Source organism: Haliotis cracherodii, unplaced genomic scaffold (assembly GCF_022045235.1).
Source record: "Haliotis cracherodii isolate W230 unplaced genomic scaffold, xgHalCrac1.p SCAF_18, whole genome shotgun sequence".
Lineage (NCBI taxonomy): Eukaryota > Metazoa > Mollusca > Gastropoda > Lepetellida > Haliotidae > Haliotis > Haliotis cracherodii.
Genome location: NW_027266273.1, coordinates 12,299,803 through 12,315,581, shown reverse-complemented (window position 1 = coordinate 12,315,581; position 15,779 = coordinate 12,299,803). Strand labels below are relative to the sequence as shown.

General features: G+C 42.4%; 1 protein-coding gene across 3 annotated transcripts in view; it reads right to left on the bottom strand.

The window, feature by feature from the left end:
* LOC139465777 (hyccin 2-like) overlaps positions 1-15,779 on the bottom strand; it is a 252,744-nt gene that overhangs the window by 16,335 nt on the left and 220,630 nt on the right. For all 3 annotated transcript variants that reach the window (XM_071247673.1, XM_071247674.1, XM_071247675.1), the window contains exon 11: positions 2,907-3,066. In XM_071247673.1, the coding sequence (XP_071103774.1) occupies positions 2,907-3,066 (160 nt within the window). The remainder of the gene's footprint in view (positions 1-2,906; positions 3,067-15,779) is intronic.

Sequence of the window (15,779 nt, the reverse complement as noted above, 5' to 3'; positions counted from 1 at the left end):
CGACAACCTCTATACCTGACCTCCACAAGCTCCCCCTGACCTTCACAACCACCCCTCTGCCTGACCTCCACAACCTCACCTCCACCTGACCTTCACAATCACCTCTCTGCCTGACCTCCACAACCTCACCTCCACAACCTCACCTCCACAATCACCTCTCTGCCTGACCTCCACAACCTCACCTCCACCTGACCTTCACAACCACCCCTCCACCTGACCTCCACAACCTCACCTCCACCTGACCTCCACAACCTCACCTCCACCTGACCTTCACAACCACCTCTCTGCCTGACCTTCACAACCTCACCTCCACCTGACCTTCACAATCACCTCTCTGCCTGACCTCCACAACCTCACCTCCACAACCTCACCTCCACCTGAACTTCACCACCTCACCTCTGCCTGACCTTCACAACCACCCCTCTGCCTGACCTCCACAACCTCACCTCCACCTGACCTTCACAATCTCCTCTCTGCCTGACCTCCACAACCTCACCTCCACCTGACCTTCACAACCTCACCTCTGCCTGACCCTCACAACCACCCCTCTGCCTGACCTCCACAACCTCACCTCCACCTCACCTTCACAACCTCACCTCCACCGGACCTTCACAATCACCCCTCTGCCTGACCTTCACAACCTCACCTCCACCTCACCTTCACAACCTCACCTCCACCGGAACTTCACAATCACCCCTCTGTCTGACCTCCACAACCTCACCTCCACCTGACCTTCACAATCACCCCTCTGCCTGACCTCCGCAACCTCACCTCCCCGACCTTCACAACCACCCCTCCACCTGACCTTCACTACCAGCCCTGTGCCTGACCTTAACAACCACCCCTCCACCTGACCTTCACAACCACCCCTCTGCCCGACCTCCACAACCTCACCTCCACCTGACCTTCACAATCACCCCACTGCCTGACCTCCACAACCTCACCTCCACCTGACCTTCACAATCACCCCTCTGCCTGACCTCCGCAACCTCACCTCCCCGACCTTCACGACCACCCCTCCACTTGACCTCCCCAATACCCTGTGCCTGAAAGACAAACCTTTCCACTCTGAAGCCAAAAATGAAGAAGACAGAAGCACAGCCTGGTGCAGGAGTCACTGGCTATCACAGGATGGAACAATACCATAACGCTGCAGGGAAACAGCCAACTTTCTTCAGATAGATTACAAGTAAGAGTGGCTTTGTACATATTTCTTGTATCAAACATAACGAGTTCTGACACTGTGATACAATCTAAACTCTTTTTGTCCAATAAAATTCAGATTGAAATCTCCGAATGACCCCAATATTGAGAATCCGTCTGGATCATAACAATGAGCAGGCTGTCCTAATTGGAATCATCTGACAAGGCTGATGACAGACCATGATTGTGTCGTTTTATATACAGTTATGTTCAGCACCCCTTTGAACAGTTTTTCAGCCATGTCACGGTGTGTCATGTCATGTTTGGGTACAACTCAAAGTGACACAGGTCTTGGCAGTTTACCAGTCCGGAGAGACCAAGAACAAGGTGGTATCAAACACAGCTGACCCCGGCAACCAGAAGGTCACCCTGGGTCACATCCCCTTATCACACAGATTTGTCTACATGACATCTCACTTGACAATTTCTTTGTTCTGACGTATGGGTATTACAGATAAACAATCAACAAATCTAAGGTCTTTTCAAGGTTAAAAAGGCACAGCGAAATTTCATATTTAATCAAGTTCATTTCAATTTTTACAAGAAATGTAGCATGCTGTCCAAAGTCATTTCAGTTTACAAATTGTCTGCTTTACTGGTACACAAATATTTATGTCTGAAATTGTTATTTGATAGTATGTCCGAAAAAAATATATAGGGAGTATTAGCTAAATGTGTGTTTGTATCATAAATAGTGTATATCAGAAATAAGAATTGTATAATGCAAGCCTTTGGGAAACATAGTTTGTATTCCTATGATATAGAGAATCTCACCTGAGTGTCTTTCGATATCAAATATATCAACACGAGTTGCTAAAAGTGGAAAATCTCCAAAGGCATGCCTAGGAGTTTTTTCACTTTTATCAACGATTGTTGATATATTTGATATCTAAAGACACGAGGGTGAGATTTTATTATTATCCAACAGCATTCTTCCAACTTTTTCAGTTTGTAGACGTAATAAGAAGTGCCTTAAGTGTAAAAAGTACTGCTAACAACTTCAGTAGCAGAGCCATTAGTGATGTCATTTGATCATGGTAACCAATGATGTCACAATGGTCTGTAAAGCATTGTGATGCAATTTCATTGCAGCAATATCGACAATGTAGATATCGCTTGATCTCACCCAAGTGATATCTCCTGTGGGAGCCAGTATTAATGATATGGAAATATGGGAAAAAATCTCTTTATCATATAGGTCTTTCTCAAAATAAAAGTAGTATAAGACATATTTTTCATTCACAAAAGTAGCTAAAGAGACCACTTAGGACTCCAATGCCTTAGTAAGCCAGCAACTTGTTTGTTTGTTTGTTCTTTAATGCCGCACTCAGCAATATTCCAGCCATATGACGACGGTCTGTAAATAATCAAGTGGGGACCAGACAATCCAGAGATTGACATCATAAGCAGCGATCCAGGCAATTGGGATAGGATGACATGCATCAACCAAGCCAGCGAGCCTGACCACCCGATCCCGTTAGTCGCCTCTTACGGCAAGCTTGGGTTGCTGAAGACCTTTTCTAACCCGGATCTTCACAGGTCTGGACATTGTGAAGGTAGCCATCATATTGTGATGAAGAAAGCATGGAACACGACATGCCAAGGATTAAACATGGCTGACTGTTGTTCACAGATTAGCTGAGGGAAGAGCTGCAGATAGGAGTATCTCGCCTGTGTCAGTGTGTTCTGTGACATGGACTTACCTGGCAGTTTCTTTGTTCTGAATGAAGCATTAGTGAGAGCTGACTTGGCCAGGCCTGAAGTGGAGGAGGAGGAAGACAGGGCGATGCTGATGCCCATAGGACCGTCCTGCGGCTGCCCTGATGGGTTGTACTTGAGAGAGTTGAGAATTGCACTTGTCACCTGCAACACACAGTCAGCATAGCATTCTTTATCCTTCCATTCTATGATCAGCTCATCAGTGAGTTTGGTTTAATATCAAGTTTAACTGCATTTCTGTCATATCACGGCATGTCAGATTTATGTGAAATCCAAAGTGATGCAGGTGTCCGATATTTACCACTTTGGTGACACCCTTGAGCAGGGGTATGGTACTGGTACTGACAAACCAAGAATCAAAATCAGAATGAATATGGGATTTGAACCCATGATCACAGGATTCAGGCATGCTTTAGGGACACAACTCAGCATCAGCCCTTTAGAATGATTTGAACCCCTTGGTAAAGGAACCAAAAATAATGGGACAATGATGGGACAATGATGGGACAATGGTGGGACAATGATGGGACAATGGTGGGACAATGATGGGACATTGGTGGGACAATGGTGGGACAATGATGGGACAATGATGGGACAATGGTGGGACAATGATGGGACAATGGTTGGACAATGATGGGACAATGATGGGACAATGGTGGGACAATGGTGGGACAATAATGGGACAATGGTGGGACAATGGTTGGACAATGGTGGGACAATAATGGGACAATGGTGGGACAATGGTGGGACAAGTATTTTATACTGAATCTCAAGAAGAAAACTTGACTGTGAACACATGTGACATGACCCTTGACTGATTTCAAAACATTAATCTCAACTTGACATTTCTGGCCTTTCATGACATTCCAGGGTCACCCTGACCTGACCACTTCAGCTTTAAACACTCAAAGTTCAAACCGGATCAAACCCCGGTGTGCAGAAGTTCGCATAAAGCATGGAACCTATTTTAATCAACCCCAGATTATGAGTTAGAAAATCATATGATACACATGAGGTAGCTAATCGCAAAGTAAACTCCAGTTATTTGATACAAGAACAGTTTATGACCTCACTCTGCACATTCTGCATGCAATCAGCACAAATACCAGCACAGCATGTGCACTTGTAACTTGAAAACATTCACGAAAGAGATTTCACTTTTTGATCCGCTCACAGATTCTGTTCGAGGCATTCATGACCAAATATTTACAACACCTCTCGAACAAATCTTATGAGTCATAGAGGCATTAACTCTTGTATGATTCAGAGGACAATATAGAACAGAAGACCCTAACCCGAACCCGAACCTCTCAATATTCATCAATACTGATAAAACCTGTGAAGATCCAGATTAGAATTGTCTTCTGCAACCCATGCTTGTCATAAGAGGTGACAAACGGGACTGGATGGCCAGGCTTGCTGACCTCCTTGATGCAGGTTATTGTATCTCATTTGCAAAGACTGATACTGAAGATGCCAACCACTGGATTGTCTGGACCAGTCAAGATTATTTACAGATCACCGTCATATAGATGGAATATTGCTGAGTGCTAAGGGTGTGCGGTATTACCGGAATATCGGTAAATTGAGGTTCATTCTTTCCACTATACGTATCACAATATCATTTTTTCATGCTCGATATATCGGGTGATTTCAAGGAGTGATTTTTATCATATGTTTAATGTTATATACTTGGCAAATGCCTTCGCTGCTCTGGAGCCAGCATCCAGGGCCCCAAGAAGGCTGCGTATGTATTGTAAACATCATGTTGTTCCAGCATCTTGTTTTGTTCCATTTATGAACTTCAGTTCATACCTTAATGTATCAGATTGCTTCTGAATTCAAAATTTGGAATGATACAATTTACAGTCTTGTGCATTGCAAAATATTGTTACACTTTAAACCTTCAATACCCATCCCTACTGAGTGCAGCATTAAACAACAAACAAACAAACAAAGATACCAGAGCCCGATTCATAAAAATAATAACTGACACATTTCATTTGAAGAACATATTCAATCTCCGTCCCTTTTCCACCAATCACAAGCATTCAACCTCTTTAATCTAACCCTGACATCGTTAATACAAATATTAGCTTCCCATAATCAGATCTCCTGATTTTATACTATTGAATGTGTTCTGTCATGAACCGTTCGAATTCCAGATTCACATTGGACGTAATCCTTTACCAAACCAATAATGACCACCTGTCATGGAGCTTATAAATTCACAATCCAGCAATTACATCTGCACTTTCAGACATTCTGTCAAATCATTGTGGGTTACATCTTCAAAGCACAGAGATTCCTTCCCTCCCTGTGACTACATTCCAGATGACACTAATCTCCATATTACTATACCCCTGTGCTGGTATGCAGGTAGGTTGTTAACCACTAGGGTCAAACCTATGAGCAACGATATGGTGCTTAAAGAGCAAGGATCATAATCTGGATGATCTTGGATTGACAGTGATCACTGGCATCTATGGGGTGCAAATTGTCACAGCAACAGTGAATCACCACATTCTGCCACCCACAGCCCCCTAACCTCCCTTTACCATCCATTCAATCCACCCACCCCATCCCACTCCATCAATCCCACTCAACCAATCCAAGATTGCTGACCCAAAGAGCCCATAATTACTCTCTACTATCCATTACATCATTCTGACCCAAGGACCTCTTGTACCAGCCACCACATCCACTCAACACTCTGACTCGACCCCATCACATCATTCTGACCCAAGGACCCCTTAACCTCCCTGTACCAGCCACCACATCCACTCAACCCTCTCACCCCACCCTGCTCCATCCATCACATCATTCTGACCCAAGGACCTCTAAACCTCCCTGTACCAGCCACCACATCCACTCAACCCTCTCACCCCACCCTGCTCCATCCATCGGATCATTCTGACCCAAGGACCTCTAAACCTCCCTGTACCAGCCACCACATCCACTCAACCCTCTCACCCCACCCTGCTCCATCCATCGCATCATTCTGACCCAAGGACCTCCTAACCTCCCTGTACCAGCCACCACATCCTCTCAACCCTCTCACCCCACCCTGCTCCATCCATCACCTAATTCTGACCCAAGGACCCTCCCTAACCTTCCATCAGGAGTCAGTGTGCCCTGGCCAGCTGTCTACATTTGGCATATATAAGTCTCACACTCACTTCCTGTGTCCCTACAATGGAGGCGGTGTACCCAGAGACCTCCAGTAACACAACATGGTGCTCCACACATCCAACGAGCCCAGCCTGCCTCCAGAGGGAACACTGACTGCCTACATTGGCACTGCTGGGATTACACATCACTTGGTACACCAATATCAGCAAACAATTCAATGCTGTGGTGGAACCATACTATCTACTGAAAGCTATACCTATGATATGTAGGGGACCGGTCATTTATTGAGGGGTGGGTGGGGCAGAGGTTTTGGATGCATTAATGTACTGAAAGTAATTATACCTCCCCTAATGCATGTTATATTTTTGGATGACCCTCCCCATGTCCTTGGACATTTTTTTTATGACCCTACCTGAAAACACAAAATGCAGACAGAGTTCGTATTTTATAATAAACTGTCCATTTTTTCATGACCCTCCCCAAGTAGGTGTATTATATTTTATGACCCCCCTGATTCCCTCTGACCTACCCACCCCTATAACAATGACCGGTCCATAGATAGACACCACACTTTTGTTTGTTTGTTTGTTTGTTGTTTAATGCCACATTCAGCAATGTTCCAGCCGAATGACGTCATTGTGTAAATAATCAAGTCTGGACAAGACAATCCAGTGATTGACATCATTGATCGCAATTGGGATCTGACCACCTGATCCTGTTAGTCGTTTCTTACGACAAGCATGGGTTGTGAAGATCAATTCTGATCCGGATCTTCACAGGCAGGTTGTCTCACGTAGCACCACCTTAGTAACCAGCAGTCTTGTGATGCACCCTGGGATTAGGTTAATGTCCACGTTCATCATCACTCCTAGCCAGAGGTTTATCATGCTCCCCCGGAGCATCACAACAAGAAAGTTCAATTGATCGTCTTATCCTACAGGAGTCATACCTCCATTGTTTGGAAGATGAATGAACTTTTATGAGTGCTTCAGAAGTAATCCTGATAGTTCTCTCTTTCTCAGAGGATACCTTATTGGCCTTGGTAAAATGTAGATCAAGTTTGCAACATTTGCAATAGATAGGGACCCATCATATTTCAGCTATTTCGAACATAACTGTCACAGCTGTAGGTGAGGTGAAATTTGGTTTAAAGTCGCGTCCAAGATTATTGCACTTATATAGAGACGTGCTTGTATTTTGTGTGTGGCTGGTTGTACTAGTCCTGATTGATGCCGATTTATAGTGCTAGCCCACTCAGCTACAGTATACTGACTCCGAGCCGATCAGTCCTTGTTTTAGACCCTTAATGTTGAGCGCCAGACAGGGTAACAACAAGTACCATCTTTTAACGTTTTTTGGTATGAGGCGAGGATCGAACGCCGCACCTTTCGCTCTTCGGGCAGACGCTCTACTACTAGACCATGGAGGTGGTCATCACAGCTATAATACCATGCAGAGTAAACATAGTAAGTTAATGTTTTGTCTTTGAATGGCACTTTGAAATGTTTATTTGTTTGTTGTTTATTGCTACACTCAGCAATATTCCAGCAATATGACGGCAGACTTTAAATAATCAAGTCTGGACCAGACAATCCAGTGATTGACATGATGAGCATCGATCTAAGCTATTGGGATATGATGACATGCATCAACCAAGTTAGCAGGCCTGACCTCCCAATCCTATTAGTCGCCTCTTACAACAAGCATAGTTGCCTTTCGCGGCCAGCATTGGTTGCAGAAGAGCTCTTCTACCCTGGATGTTCACAGGCTGCCATCCGACCCAATCTTTTCAACCAATAGAGTGCATGGGAACTTTTAACACTAATGTCCCCATGTGTGATTCTCAGTTAGAAACACGTTAACATTTCACACTTTTCCAAGGGGCAAGGGAATCAAGCCAACGCACTTAACCAGGACCATCTAACATCTATCATGTTGAGAGCTTAATTACAATTGACACACTCTTTCAAAACATGACCCTTATAATTGCACCACATTTCAAACAGGATGAAAAAAGGAAGTTCAAAATATATCCAAGTGCAGGTACCAAACTTACAAACATGTTTTTTTAATTTCATTTTGACGAAGAAACCATTTCATTAGCTAGACCTGATCTGACAGATCAAAGGGATTATTCCAAATTCAGTCCGCCATGACCTGCATACCACAATGTTTAGATGTAATATGATTCACAAACATCTCAAAATATCAGATGCTTTGATGCCAATTTATAAAATGCAAATATACTCCAAATGAAGAATGTGACATTCCTTAACACAAAAGGAAATGGACCACGACTGTAACATTTTGCCAGTGCCCTGTTATCAAACTCTTGCAAAATCATTTCAGGAAAAATACATAAACATTTCAATCCCTTGTCAAATCATAATTATTAAATAATTTCCAACATATTTCTGCATTTACTATTTTGAGAACCTGTTACAAAAAAATACTTTGCCAGGAATACTTTGCCATACTTTGAATAAATTCTTTGCCAGGATGTGGGTCCTCAAAACATATATTTCAGTTGCAGAGAATTTGAATGCTTCATCAGTTATATTTGGCATCAAAGCAGACCACTGTTAAAACAGAGACAAGTTGGGATAACTGGTTCATGATCGAGCTCTTGCATGTAATTGACAGGCCTCAGACCATGGTTTGTTATGGCAATGCATTAAATCAGTGGTGAAGACAGAGTGAGTAGTCAACTCAAGATGTGACCACCTAGATTGTGGGTTTATTACTGACACAATGATAAACTGCTGTTGTTTGTTGTTTATGAGGCAAGAAATTACAGAAACAATTGACAGAGTAAGTGGGCTTTTATGCCGATATCAGCAACTTTTCGGTCCTATCTCAGCAGCACACTTTGTACAGGAGGCATGCCCAAGACAACACAGGAACCTCTGTGAAACTCATCATATCGGAGATAGCACTGATAGATGGAAGAATGATGAGTCTGAAACTACACAACCACAGCCAGGCTGTCACATTTTTACATAAAAGAACATGTCATATTTTGTTTATTTGTTTGTTTGTTGTTTAACGCTGCACTCAGCAATTTTCCAGTGGTATGTAAATAATTGAATCTGGACCAGACAATCCAGTGATTGACATCATGAGCATCAATCCACACAATTGACATGCATCAACCAAGTCAGTGAGCCTGACCACCCAATCCTGTTAGTTGCCTCTTATGTAGAGGCAGTCGCCTGTTTTGGCAAGCATGGTTGGCTGAAGACCTATTCTACCCCGGATCTTCTTGCGTCAGAACATGTCGTAATACAAATGTTACTGATGTTGTAGCAGTTAGTGAGTGAGTTGGGTTAAACACCATTTTGAGTATTCTAATTATATCACAGCATGTCTGCTTAAGAAGTGAATCAGGTCTTATATACCACAAAGATATCAGATATTAGCTTCAAACATATCAGACATTGTCCTAAAAAAAGGTCAGACATTAACTGCACAGATATCAGACATCAGATTCACAGATATCAGATGTCAGCTTCACAGATATCAGACATCAGATTCACATATATCAGACATCAGATTCACAGATATCAGACATCAGATTCACAGATATCAGACATCAGATTCACAGATATCAGACATCAGATTCACAGATATCAGACATCAGCTTCACAGATATCAGACATCAGATTCACAGATATCAGACGTCAGCTTCACAGATATCAGACATCAGCTTCACAGATATCAGACGTCAGCTTCACAGATATCAGACGTCAGCTTCACAGATATCAGACATCAGATTCACATATATCAGACATCAGCTTCACAGATATCAGACATCAGATTCACAGATATCAGACATCAGATTCACAGATATCAGACATCAGATTCACAGATATCAGACATCAGATTCACAGACATCAGACATCAGCTTCACAGATATCAGACGTCAGCGTCACATATATCAGACGTCAGCTTCACAGATATCAGACATCGGATTCACAGATATCAGACATCAGATTCACAGATATCAGACATCAGCTTCACAGATATCAGATATCGGATTCACAGATATCAGACATCAGATTCACAGATATCAGACATCAGCTCTACAGATATGAGACGTCAGCTTCACAGATATCAGACGTCAGCTTCACAGATATCAGACATCAGATTCACAGATATCAGACATCAGATTCACAGATATCAGACATCAGCTTCACAGATACCAGACATCAGATTCACAGATATCAGACATCAGATTCACAGATATCAGATGTCAGCTTCACAGATATCAGACATCAGATTCACAGATATCAGACATCAGCTTCACAGATATCAGACATCAGATTCACAGATACCAGACATCAGATTCACAGATACCAGACATCAGCTTCACAGATATCAGACATCAGATTCACAGATATCAGACATCAGATTCACAGATATCAGACATCAGATTCACAGATATCAGACATCAGATTCACAGATATCAGACATCAGCTTCACAGATACCAGACATCAGCTTCACAGATATCAGACATCAATCAGCTTCACAGATATCAGATATCAGACATCAGCTTCACAGATATCAGACATTAGCTTCACAGATATCAGATATCAGACATCAGATTCACAGATATCAGACATCAGCTTCACAGATACCAGACATCAGCTTCACAGATAACAGACATCAGCTTCACAGATATCAGACATCAGCTTCACAGATATCAGACATCAGATTCACAGATATCAGATATCAGACATCAGCTTCACAGATATCAGACATCAGCTTCACAGATATCAGATATCAGACATCAGCTTCACAGATATCAGACGTCAGATTCACAGATATCAGACATCAGATTCACAGATATCAGACATCAGATTCACAGATATCAGACATCAGCTTCACAGATATCAGACATCAGATTCACAGATATCAGACATCAGATTCACAGATATCAGACATCAGATTCACAGATATCAGACATCAGATTCACAGATATCAGACATCAGACATCAGATTCACAGATATCAGACATCAGCTTCACAGATATCAGACATCAGCTTCACAGATACCAGACATCAGATTCACAGATATCAGACATCAGATTCACAGATATCAGACATCAGATTCACAGATATCAGACATCAGATTCACAGATATCAGACATCAGCTTCACAGATATCAGACATCAGATTCACAGATACCAGACATCAGATTCACAGATAACCCGACATCAGCTTCACAGATATCAGACATCAGCTTCACAGATATCAGATATCAGACATCAGCTTCACAGATATCAGACATTAGCTTCACAGATATCAGACATTCATTGGCTTTAGATATATCAAACATTGGCTTTAAAGAGATCAGAACATTTACTTCACGATGAACACCCCAAACATCTATCGCCTGCCAGTCTATATGAAGAGTGCAAATCTGGTCTTGTGCCTCAAAGCAACGTATAACAGATACATTTTGATGGCTGTCCTCAAACATTTTAAGTGAAATTTAACCTTAACCACACCAACACTTCAAGTCTAAAATATTTCAGCATTAAGTCATAAAACTTTGCCCTTTCACCAAACAGATGTATTTCTAGTCTACATTATCAATAAGATATTCAGTGTCCTACTGTGAGCGCTCTCCAGAAGCAGACAATCATGACATTTTATGAGACAGGTTTTGAACTTATGGCTAAAGAATTCAGGAAACGTCCAACTCGCTGAATCTCCATCTGAATTATTAGCAAAAACTAGCCCAATTTCAACAAATTCCTATGCAGTGCCACCCACAGGATTTGATACATTTTTGAAAACAGATGAGCTGAACTTTGAATAATGAGATAATTATTTAAATAAATCAGAGGTGGATTTAAATCAAAACCAAGAGCCTGTCAGGTGAATAAAACAAGCATGAGTTTGTCATGTAACCATGATGTTTTCTCACAGGTCTTCCTTGTGTGGCACAAGAACGCAGAGCACCCCATTCACAAGTCTGTTATTTGGTTTGAATGAGCTGGGGCGCGAGTGATTACACTTTTACAGCTCCGTCAGCAGGTTTACAGCTCCGTCGTGCTGGGGAAGCACCAGAACACAGAGGACTGGCATCGGGGAAACGGCAGAATGAACATGACAGCTTCATTAGCAGACCGCCACAAATGGGCCTGTCCACTGCAGGATGTCCATAAATATTATTCAGGCCAGATATATTGCAGGATTTTTTAACACAATGAAAGGAAAACTAACTTGGCCTATTCAAAAGATTACTCCCCTTACTCAAAAGGCCCATTGTGACGTTTCGTTCGTAATTGAATTAGAGCTGGAACATTGCTGTGTGCTGCATTAAACAACCAAAAAAAAAAACAAAAAAAACCTGAAATTAGTGAACAGGTTCTGTAGGTAAACATAAAACTTGTCCCAAAATATATATTTTATATCAACATTTATGGATTTTAAAGTTGGCAATTACTGAAATCATCAAAAACAGATATTACAGCTGAGGTAAAATCCATAGGTGAGTGAGTGAGTGTGGATTGGTGAGTGAGTGAGTGTGGATGGGTGAGTGAGTGAGAGTGGATGGGTGAGTGATTGAGTGAGTGAGTGAGTGAGGGAGGGAGGGTGGGTGGGTGGGTGTGAGAGAGAGTGAGAGAGAGAGAGAGAGAGAGAGAGTGAGAGAGAGAGAGAGAGTGAGAGAGAGAGAGAGAGAGAGAGAGAGAGAGAGAGAGAGAGAGCATGGAACAGTTACATCACAGCATGTCAACTTGACGTGGGAGGAAAGTCCAAGGTGATGCAGGTGATGCGGGCCTTTATCATTTTGATGAAACCAACAAGCATGGATATGGTGCTGAGAAACATAGAAACATAACAAGCTGGGTTCCTGGGGCCTGCCTAAGAGAAGCATCTCTAGACGACTGGGCCACCCGTACCCTACAACAGGTTTGAAAATCAAGAATCTATGAAAACACAAAAACCTCCTCAGGGGTACGAATGATTGATTTTCTGTTAGTCTCAGTTTGCAAGGTAACAGTTAAAAAGGTAAACTGCTTGTGATTGCTTTCCCATGAGGCAGAACCTCCTCTCGTAAACCGAGGCGCAGCAGCAGAGCGTAAGTTGTAAACTAAACAAAGTAATACATGAACTCCTTCATCCAAGTCCCTGATGATCCTGCTATCTCATTTCACCAGAAGCTTTAACTGTTATGGTTAAAACTACAAGCACTGAGGAGATCGCAAGATCTTGTTTTCTCTGCTGTAAACCGGACTCCGTGACAGGAGCGGAGAGGTGGTATCTGGAGATGCTGCAAGAAGATTGTATCGGGATGCTTCCAGGAACTAGACATAGCTTATTACTGTGTCTAGAGTATCTGATCCACTTGTAGCAGGAGAGGCTCTCAGGCACAGCTGCTGATTTTGTGTGTAGGTATATGGTGATATTTTAACATCATTTACTTGTGAAGAGTAGGGGAGTGAGGGAATAAGGCTCGTATGCTGATTTTAGCAACATAACCAAGTTGTCACAGTAGAATAACTTACTGGTACTGGGGAATCAAAAGGCTTTAACACCTCATTTTTAACATACGCATATATGTAGGCAAAAAAGTGGCACTATCAGACCTTGTCCTTTGGGATTCAAACCCACGACCATCAGATCTTAGCATCTAAGAGTGAGTGAGTGAGTTTAGTTTTACGCCACTTTCAGCAATATTCCAGCAATATCACGACGGGGGACACCAGAAATGGGCTTTACACATTGTATCCATGTCGGAAATCGAACCCGGGTCTTCGGCGTGACGAGCGAACGCTTTAACCACTAGGCTACCCGACCGCCCCTTAGCATCTAAGAACAGGGAAAGTTTCGGTATCTTAGACCAATGAGCCATCCATGACTCATTTATCTAACAGAGGTCGCAAGTACAAACATATCAATTCAACATATCCCCCATTCACTCCAGCCCCACTTAGGTCCCCATGAAGATGCAGGTTAGAATAGGTCTTCAGCAAACCATGATTGTCATATTAGGCGACTAACGGGATCGGGTGGTCAGGCTCGCTGACTTGGTTGATGCATATCATCACATCCCAATTGCGTGGATCGATGCTCATGATGTCAATCACAGGATTGTCTGGTCCAGACTTGATTAATTACACATAACTGGAATAATGCTGAACAAGCAAACAAGATTGCCCCAAGGTGTATCATGAAGAACTGTAACTAAATCAAACTGTATCAGTGAGGTGAGGTGAGGTGAGATGGGGTTTAACGCTGTGTCCAAGATTATTGCACTTATATAGAGACGTGAGTGTGAGTGTGAGTGCGAGTGCGAGTGCCAGTGCCAGTGTGTGTATGTGTGCATGTGTGCATGTGTGCGTGCATGCCTGTGTGTGTGTACTTGTTCTAGTCCGGACGGATGCAGAGTAATAGTGCTAGTCCACTGAGCTACCATGCCACAGTTTAACCCCACTCAGATACAGTATACTGACTCCGAGCCGACCAGTCATGTTTTAGCCCCTTCATGCAGAGAGCCAGACAGTGTAATAAGTACCATCTTATAAGGTCTTTTGGAATGACACAGCTGGGAATCAAACCCCGGACCTTCTGCTCTCAGGGCGGACGCTCTACCACTAGACCACGGAGGCAGTAAACTGCATGAGAATCACCTTTACACATGAAACCTTAACTCCAAGCTTTCAACACCTACAACTGACATCTCACAAATAGTTTACCCACAACACCTCCACCCATCCCTAGTTAAAGACAGGCTGTCATTCCCAGGTGAAAGACCCCGTACAAGAGTCCCTGATCATCAACGTCCATCATCAGTGTGGGGCTGTCCCTCACAGTGGCAATCAGGCCCAAACAAACTGACACTGATACCCTAGCCGGCAGTTTATTCCCCAGATTTATTTCTGTATTTGTATGTGTTCCGTGTCTTGGTGGGTCTATTTGCTGTTAGGTTCTGCCAACACGTTCATGTATATACATACTTCTCACCTATCAGACAGCTATCTTACACTGTTGGTGAGGACCTTCATCTGTGTCTGTCAACACTAGGAAATTAACCACCTCTTCAAGACATTACTGGCCAATCCTTCTGAGATACATGTTCTAAAATACATGCACAGAAATTCATTCTTTACATACCTGCATTATACATTTCATTCCATTCAATTTCCAGTCATATCTTTCATGTTTTTAAAAGCTTTCATTTTATTTATATCTCATTCAGAATGCTAATTTTGACTGTTATCATTTCACAGACACGAAAAATTATCCTAGAAAAGTATATATAAAAACATTTCAAAGGAATTGCTACCACTCTATATCTGCTTCATCTGAAGAAAAACACCCACATTTCATGGATAATGATCACGACATACACAGTTTAGACATTTCCAGTTCAACATCTTACTTGAGATAAAGTTAATTTTTAGGACAACACATGTTAAACTAAGCCTGTACTTTTATTTGAAGAAAAATTATTAAAAAATTACTCCAAACTATAAGAAAGTACACCACACAAAAAACACTTCAAATTTTGTCTAAAATAAGTTGGGCAAATGTTTTATGATTGCTGGATAGTAAATCAAACGTGGATGTTATTTATGATATCATGTACGTTCCTCAGTAGGTGGTGGCCCACATATGTCACAGAAGACAACCATATGTTGGAACCCTAACCATCAAACAATCCCTGACACTGACAAAGGAGCTAGCAATAAAAAACCATGATGTGTTGTAAA